Genomic DNA, 22,341 nt, shown 5'->3' on the forward strand with positions numbered 1-22,341 from the left:
CCGGCCCGGAGGGGCTCCCCGGGGCCCTCAGCCCTGCGAAACCGCCACAGCCCCACCAGAGCTCCCCCAAAGCTCCACAGCCCCCGGTTCCCTCAGCCCCGGGAGGTTTCCCCAGTGTCCTCAGCCCCTCAAGCCCCCTTGGCCTCCCAAACCTTCTCAGTGTTCTCAGCCTCCCAAACCTCCCCCGCCCCTGTTTCTGTCAGACCCAGGAGGGTTTCTCAGTGCCCACAGCCCCCCAGATCTCCTCAGCCCCATCAGGGTTCCCCAGTTCCCTCCGCTTCCAAAACGTCCTCAGCCACTGGTCCCCTCGGCCCCAGCAGGGCTCCCCAAACCTCATCAGTCACCCAAAGCCTCCTTGGCCCCGCAAACTTCCTCAAGTCCCCCAAGCTCCCCAAACATCAGCTCCCCTGCCCCCTAAACCCTGTCAGGGCTCCCTGGTTCCCTGAGGCGCATAAATCTCAGCCCCTCTGGTTCCCTCAGATGCCAGAGATCTCCTCACCCCCCAGATCCTCTCGGTTCTCTTCAGCCTGCCCTGCTCTCTCAGTATCACCAGCCTGCTCAAATCTCCACAGTACCCTCAAATCTCCGCAGTACCCTCAAATCTCTGCAGTACCCCCAAATCTCTGCAGCTCACTCAAATCTCAGCCTGCTTAGTTCACCTCAATACCCCCAAAACATCCACAGAGAGCCATTTCCCCTCAGTTGTCCTCAGCCCACCCAAAGTTCCTCCAAGCCCTGGGTCCCCTCAGTTCTTCTCTGACCCACCCAAGTCTCAGATCCCTCAAACCCCAACCCCTCAGTTCCCTTAGAGCCTCCAGGACTTCTCAGTGTYCTTACTCTCCCAAATCTCCTCAGACACCTCCAAAATCTCCTCAGCTCCTCCAAATCTCCTCAGACCCCCAGTTCCTCTCAGCCTACCCAAAGATCCTTTCAGTTTCACTCAGATTCCCCCAAATCTTCTCAGATCCTCCAGATATCTTCAGCTCCTTCCATTCTCCTCAGCCTTCTCCAGCCCTCCCAAATCTCATCCCCAGTTCCCTCAGCATCTCCAGGACTCCTCAATGTACACACCTCTCCTAATCTCCTCAGACCCCCAGTTGTCTCAAACCCCTCCATGTCTCCTCATCTCCCAGATCCCCTCAGCTCCCCTAAAACTCTTCTACCCCTGATTCTCTCAGCCCTTCCAAAAGCTCCTCAAGTTCCTGTCAGTCCCCCAAGCTGTCACCCTTCAACATCCTCAGCAAARCTCCTCAGACTCTTGATTCTCCTCAGCTCCCTTGTTTTTCCTCATGCTCCCCAGTTCTCCTCAACCCCCCTGAACTCCTTTAGCCCAACAATTGCCCTCAGCCTGTAGTTCCCCTCAGCTGCCCCTCACCCCTCTCTCTGCCTCTGACACCCCCAGCCCCTTTGTAAGGCTCCACAGCCTTCTCAGGTTCACCCCCCAGTCCTCCCTGTACATCCTCACCCCCCTGGGGATCCCCCCCATTTTCTGTGAAGTCTCCAGCCCCTCTCAGGGTCTCCCCCAGTCTCAGGGTTCCCCAGCTCTTCTGTGAGTCTCTTGCAGGCCCCCAAATCCACAGACACTGCCCACAGAGGAAGGAAAAGCAGAGGCAAATCCCACCCATTCCCCTCCTCCCAGGTCCAGGGGATGACCCCTGGAGCTTCCAAGTTTCCATTTTAAAAATTACTTTAAAAAAACCCACAAAATTAGGGATTTTTTTTTCATATTTTCCCAGAATGTTCTGTCACAGAGGAGGATGGAGAAGAGAGGGATATCCTGAAAGGAAATGGTGCATCCAAGGGAGGTGAGAAATGGGGAAGGATTAGGAATGGGATGGGATGGTATTTGGATAGAATAAAATGGGGTGGGATGGGATAGGATATGAGGGTGGAATGGGTTGGGGATGGGATAAGGTGGGATGAGCATCAAAGAGGTCCCCACCACAGAGCAGCTGCCCAGGGTGTCAGAAGCCACTGGAACAAGTCCTGGCCATGGCAATGGAGTTGGGACAGAGGTCCCCAGTGGTGCCTCTGGGCCTGTCACTGGCCCTCCCCACATTCCCACTGCTCTGTCAGCCCTCTAGCTGGGATCCCCCATCATCCTGCACTTCTCCATTCTGGAGGGTTCCCAGATCCATTAATTATCCATGACTCAAACAAGAAWCTGAGCCAGCAGCTCCAAAACTCCCTTTTTATCTGATTTTCGGATATGACACCCAGAAGTTGCCACCCAGCACTGGCATCACCCCAAAACAGGACAGCAGGAGAGCCTGGATCCCCCCAGAGCTTGCCTGATATCTGAGTTCCCCTTCACTGGGTTAATTTCCATCAGAACTTTCACTTCTGCTGTGGCATTTTTTTGCCTGTGATTAAGAAACTGGTGGTTTTAAACCTCAACACCAATTTAGGCATTTCCTGATTTTTTTTTTTTTTCTGGGGGAATGCAGTTATCCAGTCTCAAATCTGCATTGGGAGGAGATGGTGTGGGTCACTGCTGAGCTTGTGGGATCCATCAAAGATTGTTGAACATCTCCTGGGATTTTCCTTGTTGGGACTGGCTGGGATAAGTGGCACTCTGGGCTTTTCTTCCAACCCTGCTTTGGGTGGATTAATCTTGGGTGTGGGAAAGGGGCCCCTTTCCTGGGAAGGTGGTTGGTATGCAGAAAAAAAACAAAAAACAAAAAACCWAAAACCATGCCCAGCTCCATCCCAGGCTGGAAAATGAAGGAAATTAGCACTTGCTCTCTGAAAAAAATGTGATTCCAAGGCTGGTTTTGCTTTCAGGTAGATCCAACTGCAATTAAAATGAAGGCAATGCAGGAGTGAAGGGAAATTGTGTTGGAATCATCATAGGATTTCAGCAAAGTCACAGGGCCACTAGACCTGCACAGAGCAGTAGATCCTTCCCATTCCAGCAGCACCAGGAAGCTGGATCCATCCAGAATCTCTAGCTGACTCAGCAGAGAAAGGGAGATTTTTATGAATGGCAAGCTGGGATTTTACAGTGTGAAATGTGGTCCCTGGGTGGTGACATTGGGATCCCCTCRAACTTTTCTGGTGTTCCCAAAGCCTGTGTCCCTGATCATGGCACACTGGGAAGGGAATTATTTGGGAAACACCTCTGTCTCACCCACCCACTTGTTTCCTCACCAAAAATCCCTCATTTTCCATTAAAAAATAGTTGAAAGCACCTACCAGAGTGGGCTCCCCTGGGATGGGTGGGCACACCAGGCATTAGAGATGCCAGTATTCSCAGTGTCAGCAATCCAGATGAGTGAAAATCCTCATTCCAGGCTTCTTAGCATTGACAATCCCAAAAAGTAGGTTTTTCTCCCTGGATTGGCAGTGATGTGGAGTACAAAGGGCACTGTCTGATGCCGGTGTGAAGCCAACATGGAGATTTTGGGGTGTTTAGTAAATGCTGAGAAAAAAATGCCCTGAGGTGCCAGAATTTCCCATCTCCCTGCAAAGGGGAGGGCCCTTGGGCACTAATTAGGTAACAAGTTAATTAGGATTAATTAGTTACTGTTTGCAAAGCACTATGGAGATGAGACACGTTGGACTCGTCTGCTTCCTCCAAGGAGGGTTGCAGGATCCTCCTTAGGAAGGGGGTCCCTACACAAAGTTGGGATTAAACCCAGTGGGATGGTGGGCTSTGGGTGCAGACAGGATGCTGCTGGCATTCCAGCAAGGGGAAGAGCAACGCTGGGATGAAAGCACACATGCCAAGAGCCAAGCGGGCGCGTTCTGGCCTGCCCATCCTGCCAGCGGTGAGGGGGAACATTCCAGCACTGCAGCTCCTCGGGGCCTCCCTCCCTTCCTGCCAGCATTCCCAGCACACGCAGCACATGTGGGGAGGAGGAGACAGGTTTTCCCTGCCCGCCGGCTTTACCAGATCACCCAGACTCTCGCCACATCCTGGAATCCTGCGGCGCTGGAACCGCAGCAGGGAAGGGCTGTGTATCCCATAAAAAGATTGGGAGTCAAGGTACGGTACAGCTCCCCCCCAGTTCACACAGGGTTTACCAGGAGGTAACAAATCCAATTTACTAATTAACTGGGATTAATTTCCCTGTTTGCCCAAACCACCCCGCAGTTTCTCTCTGTTGCCCAACCATCCTCCAGGATGAGTACTGGCAGTGCTGGCAGAGCTCTGTATGATCCAGTGGGATAATGCTCTCAATCACCCCAAATTCCTGGAAATTTCAGCCAAATGCTTAGGATACAACTAAATAACCCATTAACTACACGGGATGGGACCCCCTAGCTCTGACTCTAGATCTGGGATTAAAACAGAGGATTTTTCCCTCTTTCCATGGTTATTTGATATCATTCCAGCCATTCTTCAGTCCCCGGAGGGTCCCCGAAGGGGAGACATGTTCTGAATTCCTAAAGCAGGAAAACAAGCAGGAAAAAAACAAATCCATGTGGGTTCATTATTTTTTTTTAGCTATTTCCAAGCTTTTGGGGCYTAGTGGGAAGAGGAACAGAGAGGGTGGTTATTCCCTGAAGGACAAAGGGATAGATATGAGATGGGGTGTACCTAATTTTGGGGGTAGGAAAGGGAGGTGCCAGCAGTAGGAGTGGGGTGATCCAGCGGTGAAAGCCAAGGAGTTTGTTTCTCTTGGCTCCTGGCTAAATGGTCACACCTCTTCCCAAATATGCAGCTCAACTTTCCCTCAGGAATTGTGTCCCCTTCCCCACTGCCCCCTCYATCCTCCAACTCCCCTTCCCCCACCCTGGGGGTTCTTCCTTTGCCACCCTGGTCCCTCAAGGGAGGAGTGAAGAATCCCTGGGGMTTCCAGGCAGTGGACACCTCATTATGAGGCAAACAAGTGCTGCCACTGGTCCCAGCTGGTCCTGGCTTGTCACACCGAGGCCAGGCATTCAGGCCATGCTAAATCGGTGCATTTTGGGGGAAAATGGTGCTTTCTCAGCAATAGGTTTGTCAGTGCCACCTGTGGGGTTACCTGGCTCTCTGGTCACTGGTGAGTGCAGAAAACTGGGAGGAAGAGAGAGATGGGAGTACAGGAGGAAGGATAGACAGGATGGATAAACAAATGGAGAGACAGAGGGATTAAAGGCTGGACAAGAGCAAATGGGTGGACGGGAGAGCAAGGGTCACGTGGAAGGATGGATAGATGGATGGATGCATGCATGCAKGGAAGCCCAGGGGGATGGACAAATGGATGGATGATGATACTAAGGGCTGGATGGGGAGATGGGTAGATGGAGTAACAAAGAGAAGTGGAGGGATGAATGAAGGGACACAGGGAGAGGGAGAGATGCACGGCAGGAGGCATGGATGGTTGGACAGAGATGGATACATGGATGGATACATGGATGGAGGAATGGATAGAAGAATGAACAGATGGAGGGACGGTTGCACATAGGGATGGACAGAGAGATGGGTGCATGGACAGATGGATGGAGGGACAGAGGGAGAGGACAGCCAAAGGGGTGCATAGAGAGATTAAGGACTGGATGGGGAGATGGTTGGATGGGGGACCAAGAGATGAGCAGAAGGACAGATGGACAGAGGACAGACAGATGGCGAGATGGGAGGACAGAGGGACAGAAAAACAGATGGACAAATGGATGAATCAAGGGTTGGACAGGGATGTGGCTGGATGGAGGAGAAAGGGACGGACGCAGGGACAGAGAGAGACAGAAAAAGGGTGGGGAAGGGTCTGTGCCTGCCTGCCCGGACAGACTGGACACGGCTGGCGAGGCCGTGGCTCCTTTAAGCTCCCCCCCGCGGGCGGGCCATGGTACGCGCCGGCGAGGCCGCGCCGCGCGGGGGACAATGGGGTGGGAGCGGGCCCACTGTGGGCGCCAGGGGGCGGGCAGGAAGTGCCGCACGGCCGCGCCCCCTCCTGCTCGCCCACCCCCGGCGCGTCGCGGCGGGGCCGCTCTGGAGGTGGCGGCGGGACCGTGGATCCCACCGGCCCCGGCACCGCGGACCCCACCGGCACTGGGAACGGGGCACGGCACCAGAGCAGCACCGGGCACCAGCTGGGTGAGGGCACCGGCGGCTGAGGGAGACGCGGGGCATCATCAGACGGGGGTTGGCGGGGGCCGGTCTCTAACCTGGGTACTTGCGGGAGCGGGGCGCAGTCTCGAACCCCGGGCCCCGATGCAGCCGCCGGCAGCCCCAGCCCCGTTCTCCCCAAATCCAGCCTCACCCACGGACCCCAAACCCAGCGTGAACCCGGCTCCTTCAAATCCAGCCTCAGTCCCGGACCCCAAATCCACCCTCAGCCCCACCCCCGTAATTCAACCCCATTGCTGCCCCGCACTGTTCAGCCTCAGCCGGCCTCCCCTAATGCAGCCTCATACCCCCCCAGTATGACCAGTGTCCCCAGTTCCCCCTGTCAAACGACCCCGTATCCCCTGTATCAGTCTGACCCTCAGTCCCATACCTGGTGCAGCCTTATTGCATCCCCTCCTGGTRTTGCTCTGATCACCTTCATCCCAAATTCCCCCCATTATATCCTGATGCTCCCATTTCCCCCATCCATTGCATCCTAATCCTCCTATTGCAATCCCTTCAGCCCCCCCCCCACTGTATCCTGACCCCAGTTCCCCCCCAATTACTGCAATCCTATTGCAGTTTGATCCCCCATTGCAATCTCCCCATCCCCCATTTGTGGCCTTATACTCCCGTTCCCCGCAGTGTGACACTTCCAGCATCCCCAATTGCATCCTGACCCCCTGGTTCCCCCTCTTTGTAAATCCCACAGCCCCCCATTGCCTCCTGACTCCCCCATTTTCCCCCACTGCAGCCCCTCCAGCCCTTGAGTTGTATCGCAGCCCTCAACTTGTCCCCCATTACAAACCCTGTAACCTGCCATTCCCACCCTGATCCCCATCCCCTTCATTATCATGTTCACCCCTACTGCCCCTATTCCTCCCCACCAAAAGTCCCCCCACTCACCCCCTCCCCCATCAATCCCCCATTCACCCCCTCAACTCCCCACCAAGTCCCCACTCACCCTCTCACCCTTAACCTCCCCCCATCCCAGCCCCCCTTTTACTCTCTCCCACCTCAAGCCCCCTCCATTCACCCTCTCCCCATCAATCCAAGGCCTTCACTCACACTGTCCCCTACAACCTCCCCCCACAATTGCTCCCACCCCAAGCTCCCTTTTTACCCTCTCCCCTCTGAAGGCCCCTCATTCACCCTCTTCCCCCATGGTTCCCCTCTCCCCAATACCCCATTCACCCTCTCCTCTTCCTTTCAAGGCCTCCACTCTCCCCAAGCCCCCCACTCACCCTGTGCTCCTCTCTCCAGCCCCCGGCCATGGCGTGCAGCCTTAAGGATGAGCTGCTGTGCTCCATCTGCCTGAGCATCTACCAGGATCCTGTGGGGCTAGGCTGCGAGCACTACTTCTGCCGCCGCTGCATCACCGAGCACTGGGTGCGCCAGGAGCCGCAGGGCACCCGYGACTGCCCCGAGTGCCGCCGCACCTTCCCCGAGCCCACGCTGGCCCCCAGCCTCAAGCTGGCCAACATTGTGGAGCGCTACAGCGCCTTCCCCCTGGACGCCATCCTCGGGGCCCAGCGCAGCCCCTTCCCCTGCAAGGACCATGAAAAGGTGAAGCTTTTCTGCCTCACCGACCGTGCCGTTGTCTGCTTCTTCTGTGATGAGCCAGCCATGCATGAGCAGCACCAGGTCACCAATGTGGACGACGCCTTTGAGGAGCTGCAGGTGCGTCCCTGTGGGATTCTCTGCCCCAAGCGGCTCCTCAGAGCTGCTGTGTCTGACTGGTCCCTCTTGCTTCCATGGTAGTGGCCATCCCTTTTGTCCCTGTGCCCATCCTGAGCCTGTGGATGTCAGTCCTGTGGCTTCCTCTCATCCATCTGTCCCTGAACCCCTTCTTTTCCCTCTCAGTCAGCTCTGTACCTTCCCTCTGTCTATCTGTCCCTACACCCCATTTCTCCTGTTTGGGGTCAGTCCTCTGGCTACCTCCCATCCATCTATCCCTGCACTCCTTTTCCTTCTGAAGGTCAGCCCTGTGCCTGTATCCTGTCATTCTGTCTGTTACTGCACCTCTCCTGTCCCCATGGGRGTCCAAAGGATAAGTCCCATGTCTTCCTCTGGTCTGTCTGTCCCTGTAGCCCTCCTGTCCCTGTGGGGATCAGCCCTGTGCTCTCCTCCTGTCTGTTCCTGTGTCCCTGCACCTCTTCTTTTCCCTGTCAGGGTCAGTCCTATGCCTTTCCCCATCAATCTGTTTCTCCCTGCACGGACAGGGGGATCAGTCCTGTGACTTCCTCCTGTCCGCGTGTCCCTTCACCCTATGTTTCCCTGCACTCCTTTTCCCCATTGGAGTCAGTTCCATGACACCCTCCTGTGCTCATTGGGGTCAGCTCCATGCCTTCCTCCCATCTGTTTGCCCCCACAGGCCTTTCGTTCCCATCAGGATCAGCCCCATCCGTCCATCCATCCATCCATCCATCCATCCCTGATCCATCCATCCATCCACCCATCCATCCACCCATCCACCCATCCACCCATCCACCCATCCACCCATCCATCATCCATCCACCCATCCATCCATCCACACTTTTGCTACTGCCCCTCTGGGATCCCCCTTCTCCAACCCCACTGGGAGTCCTTGTGAATCCTCAAACTACCCCATGGCACTACTGAGTTGCCCCCCAAGTAGGACCCAATCCAGGACCTSTCCCCCAGCCGAGGCAGGACCCTCATTCCCCACTGATCAGGTGGCCATTCCACAGCCCCATAACCCTGTGGTTGGTTTGGATGGGAAAGTTCCCTGTGGGATCTCTTTTCCCCAAATCCCCTGTTTATGCATTTACTCCAGCGAGAGCTGAAGGAGCAGCTCCAGGGGCTGCAGGAGAGCGAGCGTGGCCACACGGAAGCCCTGCAGCTCCTCAAGAAGCAGCTAGCTGAGACCAAGGTACGTGTGGGACCACCACTCTCACCCTTGGGGACTCTCCATTTTCTCCCAGCCCTTCACAGCCCCCCAAAGCAGAATTGGGATCAACCCCATTGCCACCCTAATGACAGCCCAGCCCTGATCCTTACCAGCCTGGTTTTGGGACTTCCAAATGCTCCAAACTCCAGTTTCATGGATTTGCCCCATTTTTGTCCTTCTGTGGTACCCCAAAATTCCTCCATCAGGCTGCTTATTGCTCTGTAATTTCCTGCAGCGCTGCTTTCATTTATCTTTTCAATTAATTATCTCCTCACTCAGGAGTTCAGTGTCCAGCAAGGTTYCATTTTCTCCCCATCCCCGCCAGTAACTGAGATGGGGTTTTTTTAGGTTTTAGATGTTTTTAGGGGTTATTTTAGGATTTATTTTCAGTTTAGGTTGGTTTTTCAGGGTATTTTAGGTGTTTTTAGGGTGTAATTTGAGGGGCTTTAGAGCTTATTAGAGAGTTTTTTRGGGTTTTTAGAGGGTTTTTCTTTCAATGATCTTTAAGAGTTCTTTGATAGCTCTTTAAAGTTTTTTGGAAGGTGTTTTTAGGGTTCTTTTGGAGGTTCTTTTAGGGTTCAATTAGGGTTCTTTTAGGTTTTTTGGGGAGGTTCCTCAGAGTCCTTTGGGAGGTTCTTTTAGAGTTACTTTAGGGTTCTGAGGGGGGTTCCTTTAGGTTTTTTTTTGAATGTTCTTTGGGAGRGTTTTTTTTTTGGTTCTTTCAGGGGTTTTTGGGGGAGGTTCTCTTGGGGTTCTTTGGAAAGATCTTTGGGCGATGCTTCTAGGATCCTTTTAGTCGACCTTTTAAGGATGAAAGATCAAGTCCACCCTTTCAGCCCCCAGAATTCCCTAAGCTGATGCCCTGTAGGGATTTATTTGGGGATTAAAGAACTCATAGAGTGACCAGCACAGCTTTGGGTCTGCTAACCCCCATTGCACCCCAAGTCCTCAGCCAAGTGCCTGCGGGTGACGATTGGGGAGGCGTTTGAGCGGCTGCACCGGCTGCTGCGGGAGCGGCAGAAGGCGATGCTGGAGGAGCTGGAGGCCGACACGGCGCGGACACTCAGCGACATCGAGCACAAGATCCAGCGCTACAGCCAGCAGCTCCGCAAGGTGCAGGAGGGTACCCAGATCCTGCAGGAGCGCCTGGCCGAGGCAGATAAACACATCTTCCTGGCCGGTGTGGCATCCCTGTCTGAGAGGTGGGTGGCAGTGAGGGGGTGGCAGGGTCCCTGGTGTCACCACCCCGCCGCCTTGGCACCGTGTGTTCTCCGCAGGCTGAAGGGGAAGATCCATGAGACCAACCTGACCTATGAGGATTTCCCCACCTCCAAGTACATGGGCCCCCTGCAGTACACCATTTGGAAATCCCTCTTCCAGGACATCCATCCCGGTGAGGGTGCAGGGACMGGGGAATTGGGGAGGAATGGGCATGTCAGTGGTGAGGGACAGGGAACATGCTGGTGAGGGATGAGAATAGGGACATCACCAGTGAGAAATGAGGATGCCCTGGTGAAAGATGGGGATGGCAACATACTGGTGAGAGACAGGGACATGCCAGATAGGGATGGGGATAGGGTTAGGGATAGGGTTAGGGTTAGGGATAGGGTTAGGGATAGGGTTAGGGATAGGGATAGGGATAGGGATAGGGATAGGGATAGGGATAGGGATAGGGATAGGGATAGGGATAGGGATAGGGATAGGGATAGGGTGGGGATGTCACCAGTGAGGGATAGGGACACAGGAGCAAGGGATGGAGACAGTGACATCACTGATGAGGGACAGGGACATCACCGATGAGGGATAGGGGCATCACAAGCAAAGGACAGGGATGGGATCACACCACTGAACGACAGAAACACCCTGGCAAGGAACAGGGATGAGGACATCACTGGTGAGGGTTAAGGAYACACCAGTAAGGCATGGGGACATCTGTGATAAGGGGCAGGGACACACCAGTGAGGGATGAGGACAAGGACATCACCAGTGAGAGATATAAGAATRGGAATTTTGTCACCGACAAGGGATRGTGACATCACCAGTAAGGGTTAGGGCCACACTGATGATGGATGAGGACAGGGACATWGTTGTTGAGGAATGGGAATACATTKATGAGRGACTGGGATACACTAGTGAGGAATGAGGATATCACCAGTGAGGGACAAGGACACACTAGTGAAGGATAGGGACACCTCTGACAAGGARTGGGGTGGGGACATGACCATTGAAGGACAAGGACACACAGGTGAGGGATGGGACTAGGGACATTACCACAGAAGAATGGGGACGTACCTGTGAGGGATGAGGCTGGGGCCATCACTTGTCACTGGCAAGGGACGGGGGCGTTACTGCCAAATAAGGCAGAGGGTCTGGGACATCACCGATGAGGGACCGGAACACACCAGTGAGGGATGGATTGGGGACATCACTGGTGAGGGAAGGGGATGCCACTGCCAAGGGACAGGGACATCAGCGGTGAGGGGCAAGGAGGGAAGTGACACACTGATGAGGTCAAGGACATAGACATCACTGACAAGGGATGAGGATGAGGACAGGACACGCCAGTGAGGGATGGGGACAGGGTCACCCTGCTGACCTTCCCCCCACACCAGTTGTCACCCTGCTGGGACAGAGCTTCTGTGCTGGCTCCAGGGCTGCACTAACCCTGTCACCCCTGTCCCCACTCTGTCCCAGTGCCAGCAGCACTGACCCTGGACCCTGGCACTGCCCACCACCGCCTCATCCTGTCGGACGACTGCACCATCGTGGCCTATGGCAACCTGCACCCGCAGCCGCTGCAGGACTCGCCCCGGCGCTTCGATGTGGAAGTGTCAGTGCTGGGCACTGAGGCCTTTGGTGCCGGGGTGCACTACTGGGAGGTGGTGGTGTCCGAAAAAACCCAGTGGATGATCGGCCTGGCCCACGAGGCTGTGACCCGCAAGGGCAGCATCCAGATCCAGCCGAGCCGTGGGTTCTACTGCATCGTGATGCACGACGGGAACCAGTACAGCGCCTGCACCGAGCCCTGGACGCGGCTCAACGTCAAGGGCAAGCTGGAGAAGGTGGGCGTCTTCCTGGACTACGACAAAGGGCTCCTCATCTTCTACAACGCTGATGACATGTCTTGGCTCTACACCTTCCGGGAGAGGTTTCCCGGGAAGCTGTGCTCGTATTTCAGTCCTGGGCAGAGCCATGCCAACGGGAAGAATGTCCAGCCGCTGCGAATCAACACTGTCCGTATCTAACGGGGTTTTGAGTGTCTCCTCACCCTGCTGGGTGTTTTCCCACTCCAGGAACTGGACCTGGTGTTGGGCAGGATCCGGCATTCCGCCCAATTCTCAGTCCTGTGTTTCCAGGGAATCCTGGTGCAGGAGACTGGGATATGGCAATAAAAAATTTGGAGAGAAGGGGCTGGGTGGTGGAGAGCCCCAGGGTGGCAGTGCTGGGATGGGCTGGGGGCAYCATCTGTGCTGGGGCCATTGTGCCCTGGTCTGTGGCACTGTGCCATGGCAGGGGTCTGTCACTGTGCCAGSGGTGCCACACTGTGCTGAGGGGCATTGTACCCTGTTGTATGACACTGTGCCATGGTGGGCTGTGCCATGGCAGGTGTCTCTCATCATGCTGGGGGCACCATATGGGTGGCACATTGTGTCGGGGGTCACCATGCCATGGGACGTGTACTGTGATGTGTGTGCCACAGGTATTGCACCRTGCCCTGATGTGCCATGCCATATGTGCTGTGCCATGTGTGCTGTGCTGGGTCAGGCTGGGCCACGCTGTYGCAACCCTGGGCAGGGCTCCATGCATCTGTGTAGGGCTCCATGTGTCCGTGTAGGGGACACTGCTTGTGTTGGAATGTACAGGGGGATGTATAGGARGTGGGCTGTGTAGGGTGGGCTGTACAGAGGGTCTGATATATGGGGAGTAGGCTGTACACAGGAGGTGATACAGAGGGGATGCTGTGGTGCAGGGGATATGATATATGGGGGTACTCTATACAGAGGATGTGATATGTTGTTGTCGGTTATATAGGAATATGGTGTTTGGGGCGTTATATCTAGGGACTGGGCTCTATAGGGGGTGTGCTAGATAGGGAGTATGGTATATGGAGGGAGTTGTATAGTGGGTGAGCTGTATGGGGCAGTGAGACATAGGGATGGTCTATACAGTAGAGTGATATACGGTGGTGATGTTTAGGGGCTGGGGGGCTTTATAACGGGTGTCTGTGGGATTGGAGGTGCTCTGGGACTGATAGGCTGTAGAGGGAGTATGGTATAATGGAGACAAACAYTGGGAATAAGCTGTGTATGGTGATATATAGAGGTAGGCCATTTAGAGGAGGGATATGTAGGGGCGTGATATATAAGGGTGGGTTGTATGGAGGGTGATRTATGGGGGGTGGAACATACCCGTTCTGGGGAGTAAAGGACAATGGGGGCGCTGGGAGGAACCTTCTCCGCCCTCCCGCCAGGGGGCGCTGCTCCCCGCGCGCCGCGGGTGCCGCTCTGCCTGCAGACTGCGCGCGTGCGTCCAGGACAGGCAATCGAGCACCGAGCAGTGGGAGGGGCTCCGCCGCCATCTTGCCCCAGGCGCAGCCCCGCCGGTACCGGGGAACGGGGGAGGGGCTGGGGGGAGTCAGGGGCTGAGGAGATGGGCTGGGGGAGCCAGGGGGCACCGGAGCCTTGGGAGGGGCTGGAGGAGTCGGGGAGCTGAGGCATCACTGTGGGCCTGGGGAGGACCTTGTGGGGTACTCAGGGCTGGGAGTTGTGAAATTGCGGTGRCTGTGGGGAGGGGGGAGCCTGTGGGGCACTGAGGGTGGTGAGGTTTGGTGGGGTGGTGGTTTATGAGGGGCTGGGGAGGTGGAGGTGGCCTGAAGGGGCCTGGGGGGGCTTAGGACAGTGGTCTCTATGGGCAGCGGGGTGCAGGGGCCTGTGAAATGGAGAAGGGGTTGGGGGTTTTGGGACAGGGCTGTCTGTGGGGTTGGTGCTCTGGGAACGGTAGGGCCTGGGGGGTCCCTGTGGAGAGATGGGACCGCTGAGGGGACTGGAAAATGGGGAATGACGGGGAGAATCCTTGGGGGGCTCCTGTGGGGCTCAGAGTGTTTGTGGGGGTGTGGCGGCACCTGAGAGGCTCAGGGTGGATTTGGGGGTTAGGATGGGGTTGGGGGGGGTCTGCTCTGGGGCTCAGCATGGTCGGAGGGGTGTCTCCTCCGGGACTCAAGATCGATTTGGGAGTTTCCTGTGAGGTTTAGGATGCGTTTGGGGGTCACCTGTGGGTTCAGGATGGATCGGGGGGGTTCCCCTGTGGGTTCAGGATGCCGTTGGGGCACCCCATGTGGCGCTGAGTTGTCTGGGGGCTCACGGACACGGGTGGGGCTGTGGGGCTTTGCGGGGCCCCGGTGACCCCCCCGCCGTGCCGCAGCCATGGATCCGGGCGCGGGGGCGCGGAAGGAGCGGCCGAAGCCGCGGGAGCCGGCGGCTCGCCTGGAGAAGGCCAAGCAGAGGTCGGCACAGCAGGAGCTGAAGCAGCGGCAGCGGGCGGAGGTGGGAGCAGGGGAATGGGGAGGGACCCGGCCCAACCCGCGGCCGAACCCCTGTTGCCATCTGCCCTTTCCCAATCCCAGATCTACGCCCTGAACCGTGTGATGACGGAGCTGGAGCAGCAGCAGTTCGACTCCTTCTGCAAGCAGATGCAGGGATCCGGGGAATGACATCCCGGCCCCCACCCTGCCCCCCCTCCCCCCTTTTCTAACCCCCTGGTATTTATTATCAGATCGCCCTTTTTATATCAATAAAATCTGTGTTAGTTCTGTGTCTCCCGGCTCCTGCTCAGTCCGGGTGGGAATGGAGTGGGGGAAGCTGAAGCAGGGCCAGCGTCCCAGCAGCTGCAGCGCCGGGTGCCAGCTCCAGCCGTGGCCCCATCCTGACATTTCCTGCYGAGCGGAAGGGTCCTGTCCTCCCGGTGCTGGGATTTATCCCCGGGGGACGCAGTAGGAGCCACATCTTGCAGCTGCTCCCACTGCCAGAGCCTCCCTGGGGATCCCGAGTGTTTCTCCAGCACCAGGTTTGACCTTCGTTTCCTTCCTCCACCCACACCCTCCGCACTCCAGCCGCCACTGTCTGGCAGCCTCTGGCTTTCCAAAGACTTTGGATCAAATCCTGCTTCCTCCCTCCCTGCCCCAGTGATGTCACACTCGGGGTGAARATAAACCACATTTGGGATGGTATTTCCCTGCAGCCACGGGTTAAGTGATAAATTCCAAGCTGCTCCTGAAGAATCCCAACTCTCTGGAAGTTTGATCAGCATCTTCCCCTCCCTGTCCCCCCCCCGAGGGAGGGCCTTCCTCATTTTTGGAGTGTGAACCTCCTTTTGTCATAAATTCCCACTGGGCAGTGGGAGCAATCCCTAAACTTCATTTTCCTGTGCAGAGAAGGGCTTGGGGGTCTCTTGTAGTGGCAATCCCTAAATTTCCTGTTTCCCAAGGATTKGGGTGTCTCTGCTCTTGATGTGGGAGGATGGGGGTTCCCTCACACCCCCAAGGGATTGGGATTTTGGGGCTTRCCTAAAATTGAGCCTTTTCCTCTTTTTGCCTAAGCAGGCTCCCTCTGCCACACGGATTCAGTGGGAAGAGCAAAAAGCAGCACCCGGAGCAAGGACGATGAGGATGAGGAAGGCTTTACTAGGCTTTAGAGAGGGCTCAGGCCTTGCAGCTCCAGAGGGCGAAAGGGAAGACGATGTAGGACGTGGCCCAGGCCAGACAATAAACCGCAGCCACCGCCGTTGGTGCCAGCAGGACAGCCACCACCCCTACAGAGTGGGAGAATCCTTGGGGATCTGTTCTTCTTCCCCCTTCACCACCATTCCCAGAGGTTCATCCCCATCCTTACCTCCAGCATAAACCAGTTTCTTCCATAATTGTGACTCCAGCACCCTGTCGTGGGGGTAGAAGCCACAGTCGGCCATGAACAGGATCATCGCAGCCGCGGCGATGCGGAGCAGGGCCACGTGTCCCCCGGTGAGCAGGAAGGTGCTGGCCAGCAGCGCTGAGGCGTAGGGGCAGGGCAGCCCCCGGTAGGTGAAGGGAATCCCTGTGGGGTGCCAGGAGTTCAGTGTGGGGGCAATACCCCAAACCTCCCCACCCCCAAGGGCTCATCTTACCACTGGAGAAGAAGCAGAGGCGGGCGAAGACGGCCAGCACATAGGTAAGGGTCAGCAGCCCGCCCAGCACACCCTGGGGCTTCAGCAACAGTGCTGTGCCCAGCCCAAACGTGGTGAAATCCGCAAAGTCATCCAGCTTGGCACCTGTTGGGCAGCGAGGGGCAGGTGCCAGGTGGGCACCAGGCACAGGGGACACCMCCCAGACCACCCCCAGGCCGGGGGGATGCACTAACCTAGTGCTGAGCAGGCATCAAGCTGCCGGGCCACGGCTCCATCAGCCAGATCCAGCAGGAAGCCCAGGAGCAGCAGCCAGCAGGAGTGCTGGTATTGCCTGGGGGAGAAGCCCCACTTCTCAGCCCGTGTTCCCCCTTGTTTGACCCCATTTCTCCCCTTTTTACCCTATCTRTTGAGGGTGGAGATAAGCCCAGCATCCAGGTTGGCCACAGAGAGAGCAAAACTGGGGGGATCTCCACTTTTCTTCCTATCTTTGCCTCATTTCCCCTTTTTTCCAGCAAAACCAGGGTGATTGCCACTTTGCAACCTGCTTTTTCATCCTATTTTTCTTKTTTTGAGCCCATTTCCCCTTTTCTCCCCGACACTTACTTTGTATGRAGGAGAGCCTGACTACAGAGGTTGGCTATGGAAGGAAAAAATCCAGGGTGACCACCATTTTCCAACCTTTTTTTTTTCACCCCTTTTAAGCCCATTTCCTCTATTTCCCACCATCATCTTTTGATGCTGCAGAGGCCAAAGGAGAGAGCTTTTGACCATGGAGAGAACCAAACCACAGTGTCCCCCACTTTTCATCCTCTTTTTTCCCCCCATTCCCCCACTTTTCCAACAAAATCAGGTTGGTGCCCACTTTTCTACCTCATTTTCACCCTATTTCCATATTTTTCCTCTCCTTTTTCCCTTTTCCTAGCAAACCAGGGCAAACCACACTTTTCTACTATCTTTCCCCTCCCATTTCACCCTTTTTCCAGCAAAACCAGCATGACCCCCACTTCTGTGCATCTTTTTCACATTTCCCCCCTTTTAGTCCCATTTCCCCCTGTTTTCCCCACACCTACTGATGCTGCAGAAGTTGGAGGGGAGCCTGGCCACCAGTTTGGCAACAGAGAGACCAAAACCAGGGTGACCCCCACTCCCCAACCCCATTTTTCCCCCCGTTTTTCCCAGTTTCCCCCACCTGTTGACGCTGCAGAGGATGGAGGAGAGCCCAGCCAGGAGGTTGGCCACGGAGAGCCCGTTGGCCGCGTTTTTCCGGAAGAATTCCAGCGCCTGTCCCCGTCCCACTTGCTCGCTCAGCACCAGCTTCTTGGTGGTCTGGAAAATACCTACAACCCCCCACTATGTTCTAACCAGGGAGGGGCTGCAGCCCCACCCAAAAATAGCAGGTTTGGTGCAGGAGTTCCCCCTCCTCAAACCAACATCCCCCAAAATCCGTTTATGAAGCAGCGGGGGGTTGATTTGTGCAAGCTCTGCTGCTGAGCTCCCCACCRGCAGCCAAAAATGGAATAAAAGAGGCCAAAAAAGCAAAGAAATTAATAAAAGAACCATAAAACATAATAAAATAAAGACAAATTAAGCCAAACCCAAGCTTAGACTAAAAGCCAACCCCGGTTTAAGCTCTATGGATCTTATATACCTATCGGGCTAAGCTTTAGGGAAAGAATTTAAAGGTCCTGTCCTTTGCCCCCCGCCTTTGCCGTGTCCCAAAGCCAGGCAGATCCTTCATCTGAAAGAAAACAGGACGTCAGAGCAAAACAAACCCCCCGAGCCCCCTCAGAGCCCCCCCGAGCTGCTCCGGGTCGAGCCTGCGCGGGCTCATCACCGGAACACCACCAGAACCGTTCCCCAGGTGGGAAAACCAGGAAAAACTGGAGGATAGATGTGGTTTCGGGGGTCAGCGGCTCTRAGCGCCGCATCGAGAGTGACCTTTGGACACCGCGCCCGGAGCCGCCGGCACGGGCTGAGCCGGGAAAATCCCCCCTGAGCCCCGGGACSGGCACTCCTGCTTTTACCGGAACCAGGGATTTTTGGGGTCCGAGGACATGCTGGGTGCTGCACCCCCTATTTATCTCTTAATTTGGGCTAATTGGTGAGTTTTGGATCTTTGAAAGCTAARTGGGGTAAAATGTGATGGTTTGGGGATTTGCCGTCCCTTCCCAGCACCGGCAGGATCGGGGCCCTGGGAATGTTCCAGCGCTGTCGCAGCACCGGATCCAGGCACCTGTGAGTGTCACAGCACCCAGGCACTGCCGGGGCTTCCAAACTCACCCTTCCTGCCGATTCTCACCCCAAAATCAAAGTGCTGGGATGGGAGAGGATTCCTTAGCCCTCCACTGGCTTTATCATTACTTTTGGGGGAAAGCAAGGTGATTTTGGTTTTTCCCCAGGTGTGTTACAGGGGGATTGTGCCCCCACAGCTGTCTGACCCACCCAGGGTGCAGGGAAAAGGGGTTCAACCACAGCAAGTGCAAAATTAACCTATTTTCGGGGAGCAATTAATATTTTTTCCATTTTTCTGCCTCAATAACCCTAATTTTTCTACTAACCCCCACCAACTGATGATTTTAGGGATGGGGGACACCTTTCAAGGTGGTCGAGTGGCATCCAAGTGGCACTTACCGACCGGCGGKGACACCATCCACATGGCAGCAGCAGCCGTGGCAGCAGTGACGGTGACGCCCCGGTGAGGGGAAACTGAGGCAGGGGCCGCTCCGTGGGGCTCTGCACGGTGCCGCGTTATATAAGGAAAAGCCTCTCGGGCTGAGTCACTCAGCGGGGGTGGGTCCGGCCAGAGGCCACGGACACGGACACGGGGGGTTCGCAGCGGCTTGGCACCACCAGCGAGGGAGGAGCTGTCCCGGGGGGCCAGGGGGCCATGCCAGGCTCGCGGTGCCCCTGCCAGTCTCCCAGCACCCCTGCCAGCCTCCCAGTGCCCACGCCAGGCTCATAGCACCGGTGCCAGGCTTGCAGTGCTTGTGCCAACCCTGCAGCACTGGTGCCAGGCTCGCAGCAGTCGTGCCCAGCCACCTCACTGGTGCCAGGCTCGCAGCACCCACACCGTACCCACAACACTGGGACCAGGCTGGCAGCACCCGTGTCACACTGATAACACCTGTATCACATTCACAGCATGCATGTGACACTGATAACACCTGCACAGGCTCACAGTACCCTTGTCACTCTGGTAACACCTGCATCAGGCTCACAGCACCATCTCCAGGCTTATCCCTCACCTTCTCCAGGTGTGGACCACCAGTGCCGTGCTCACTGCACCTTTGCCAGCCTTGTAGCACCTTCAGCAGGCTCACACCACCCACACCCAGCTCATGGCACACATCCCACACCCACARCACCCATCCCACACTTCAGCACCCATCCCGTACTCATGGAACACATGCCAGGCTCTCACAGCCCATCCCAGGATTGCACCATCTGTGCCAGGCTCACAGCACCCATATCCTGCTCACAGTACCCCTGGCAGGCTCATAGAACTCATCCCATGCTCACAGCACCCACAGCATGCTTAGTATTGCCCAGGGCTGTCTCACAGCACCCATCCCACACTCATAGCACCCATCCTATGCCCACAGCACCCATCCCACACTCACAGCACCCATCCTATGCCCACAGCACCCATCCCACACTCACAGCACCAGTGCCAGGCTCACAGGACATGTGCCAGGTCTGTACCACCTGTATCACAGTGCTCGTGCCACGCTTGTAGCACCTGCAGCAGCCTCACAACACCCACACCAGTCCCACACTTCACAGCAATCCCACAACCCCACACCAGACCCCTGGCACTGTCACATTCCTGTCCCTGCACCCTGCTGCCACCCCAGGGTGGTTGCATCTAAAAGCTGTCACCACCCAGTGCCATCCCACCAACAATTCACGCTGGTGGCACTGGGGTTACAGCTGGTGTCCCCCACCCTCAGTCCCTGTGCTGGGCTGGGTCACYCTGTTCCCCACCCTGGGCCTCTGCCAGGTGGCCCCAACTTGTGCAAGGGTGTCACGAGTTAAGGGGGCTCAGCCTCCCCCTTCCCTGGAGCAAAGGGCCGGCGATAGCGAGGGGCTGCCGGGGCAGACGACGCCAGGGCCACCACCAGGAGAGCAAAGGTCCCCGAGGACACAGTGACGAGGGGCCCATAAAACTTATACAGCCCTGGTGCCGGAATTTTCCACCCAGATCCCAGCGGGAATTGGGGGGTGCTGCAGTACCCATGGCTGCAGGGAGCCYGTGTGGAGGGGGTGGGCCTGAGGTACCCTGTTGGGGGGTCCCAGGGTGCTGGTCACGGCAGGGGCACTGGTGAAAGGACTCTTTGTTCGCTGGTCACGCGCTGGTGCCGGCGGTTGCGAAGCGACGGCCAGGCCAGGAGGGCCACGGTCATGGACATCCAGCCCTGGGGCACCCCAAGGGGGCCTTCTTGGGGCCTCGGGGGGGCCCAGCCCCGTGGGAACACAGGWCGTCACTGGGTGCCTGTCACCGTAGAATCGAGGCCATCCCTGTGTCCTCAGGGCACCCAGGGCCACCGTACCAATGTGTTTTGGGGTGCCTATCCAGCAGGGTGCCTACTCACGTGGCACAGGGCACCTTGGGGTGCTTGGCCCTGTTGTACCTGTGTGTCTGAAGGTGCCCATCCCTGTGTCACCTGAGTGCCCACCCCTATGGGATCTGGGGGCCCATCCCTATAGGATCTGGGTGTTGGAGAGTGCCATCCCCATGGCATCTGGGCACTTGTGGGTGTCCATCCCTGTGGGATCTGGGTGTCTGTGGGTACCCATCTCTATGCAATCTGGGTGTCCATCCCTATGGCATCTGGGCACTTCTCAGTGTCTATCCCCATGGCATCTGGGTATCTCTGGATGACCATGTGACACTGGGGTGTCTCTGCGTGTCCATCCCCATGACATTGGGCACATCTGCATGCTGCCAGTACTATCTGCTGGCAATGTCAGAGCCCCTGCTGTCCCCAGAGCCCTCCCACAACACAGGGACACAGTGGTGCCAGCTGGTAGTGGTTTATTAGCCCGGTACCTGGCCGGGGGGTCGATGACAAGGACGCTGCCACGCTCAGTTGTCTCTCATGGTCTGAAAGGGAGAAGCTTCTAAGGGAGGAGGACAGCACCCCAACACCCTGACACCCCAACACTCTAAAAACCCAACACCTCAGCACTGTGGCATCCCGAGAGCTTGGCACACCAGTGCCCCAGCATGTCAGCACCCAGCACCATGGCACTCCAGCACCCCCGAGTCCTGGTACCCCATTGCCCTGGCACCCCAGCACTCCAATGCCCCGCATCCCAGAATCCTGGTACACTGACACTGTGTCATCCTAGCACCCAGTCCTCTGACACCCCAGTTCCCTGGCAACCCAGTACCCTGACACCCCAATTCCCTGGCACCCCAGAATCTAGCACCCTAGTACCCTGCTACCCTGGTACCCTATCACCCCAGAGCTCTGGTATCCCAGCACTGTGGTACTCTGACACTTGGTATCCCAGCACCACAGCACCAGCATCAGAGCACCCCAAATCAGCACGGCACCCCAACAACCTGGTACACCAGTGCCCTGGCACCATGGCACTCCAGCAGCCTGGTACCCCAGCACCCCAGAGCCCTTGTACCCCACTGCCCTGGCACCCAGCACCCTGATATCACGGCACCCCGACTCCCCAGCAGCCAGCACCATGGTACCCCAGTTCCCTGGCACTCTGACACCATGATTTCCCTGTTCTGGCACCCTGGCACGGTGGCAACCAGGTATCCCATTCGCTGACACCCTGGCAGCCCATGCCCACCTCTGCAATCCAATCCTCGAAGGCAGACACGCGGGTGAACACGGTGGGTTTCTTGGCTGCGTTGCAGCCCAGGGCTGAAACGAAGCTGGCGATGCCGTGAACCTCCCAGGTCCCATCCTCAGCTTGGCAGTTCAATGGGCCCCCAGAGTCACCCTGGGGTGTGGGATGGGGTGGGGTCAGCACCACGGAGGGGTCCAGGGTGTGCCCCTCTATTTCCTGTCRTGGTACTCACGTTGCATCCTGCCTTCTCGGCGCCGCCAGCACAGATCATGGTGCGGCGGATGGCCAGGGCCCCCCACCAGTCGGGCTGGGTGCAGTGCTCATAGTCCACCACGGGCAGCTCTGCCTGCTGCAGCCGGTCTGGCAGCGACCCCCCAGCTGTGGGATCAGAGCACCCATGGCTCTCCATCCTGCATCCATCCATCCA

The 22,341-nt window shown here is 56.8% G+C and overlaps 4 protein-coding genes across 5 annotated transcripts in view; 2 read left to right on the plus strand and 2 right to left on the minus strand.

The window, feature by feature from the left end:
• The first annotated feature begins 5,777 nt into the window (after nucleotides 1-5,777).
• TRIM62 (tripartite motif containing 62) lies at nucleotides 5,778-12,861 on the plus strand. Its single transcript, XM_057380204.1, has 6 exons — nucleotides 5,778-6,019; nucleotides 7,295-7,711; nucleotides 8,829-8,924; nucleotides 9,888-10,144; nucleotides 10,220-10,335; nucleotides 11,637-12,861. The coding sequence occupies exons 1-6, from the start codon at nucleotides 5,807-5,809 to the stop codon at nucleotides 12,185-12,187; spliced, it is 1,650 nt and encodes a 549-aa protein (XP_057236187.1). The 5' UTR covers nucleotides 5,778-5,806; the 3' UTR covers nucleotides 12,188-12,861.
• Nucleotides 12,862-13,310: 449 nt separating this feature from the next.
• On the plus strand, nucleotides 13,311-14,756 carry SVBP (small vasohibin binding protein). Its single transcript, XM_057380208.1, has 3 exons — nucleotides 13,311-13,545; nucleotides 14,364-14,485; nucleotides 14,566-14,756. The coding sequence occupies exons 1-3, from the start codon at nucleotides 13,374-13,376 to the stop codon at nucleotides 14,650-14,652; spliced, it is 381 nt and encodes a 126-aa protein (XP_057236191.1). The 5' UTR covers nucleotides 13,311-13,373; the 3' UTR covers nucleotides 14,653-14,756.
• Nucleotides 14,757-15,592: 836 nt separating this feature from the next.
• Nucleotides 15,593-18,851, minus strand: TMEM269 (transmembrane protein 269). Of its 2 annotated transcripts, XM_057380207.1 has the most exons (7): nucleotides 18,732-18,851; nucleotides 17,797-17,838; nucleotides 17,290-17,437; nucleotides 16,334-16,431; nucleotides 16,101-16,244; nucleotides 15,830-16,030; nucleotides 15,593-15,749 (listed from the first exon to the last, which is right to left on the minus strand). In XM_057380207.1, the coding sequence occupies exons 1-7, from the start codon at nucleotides 18,754-18,756 to the stop codon at nucleotides 15,640-15,642; spliced, it is 768 nt and encodes a 255-aa protein (XP_057236190.1). In that variant the 5' UTR covers nucleotides 18,757-18,851; the 3' UTR covers nucleotides 15,593-15,639. The 2 variants fall into 2 exon arrangements, with proteins under 2 accessions (XP_057236190.1, XP_057236189.1); XM_057380206.1 differs by lacking the exon at nucleotides 17,797-17,838.
• Nucleotides 18,852-21,186: 2,335 nt separating this feature from the next.
• The window catches only part of CELA3B (chymotrypsin like elastase 3B), a 3,865-nt gene continuing 2,710 nt past the window's right edge, over nucleotides 21,187-22,341 (minus strand). The window contains exons 6-8 of the mRNA XM_057380218.1: nucleotides 22,147-22,292; nucleotides 21,915-22,067; nucleotides 21,187-21,204 (exon numbers count right to left, since the gene is read on the minus strand). Of these exons, the coding sequence (XP_057236201.1) occupies nucleotides 21,187-21,204; nucleotides 21,915-22,067; nucleotides 22,147-22,292 (317 nt within the window). The remainder of the gene's footprint in view (nucleotides 21,205-21,914; nucleotides 22,068-22,146; nucleotides 22,293-22,341) is intronic.

This window comes from Malurus melanocephalus, unplaced genomic scaffold (genome assembly GCF_030028575.1).
Source record: "Malurus melanocephalus ecotype Western Australia unplaced genomic scaffold, MMel_1.1 scaffold_440, whole genome shotgun sequence".
Lineage (NCBI taxonomy): Eukaryota > Metazoa > Chordata > Aves > Passeriformes > Maluridae > Malurus > Malurus melanocephalus.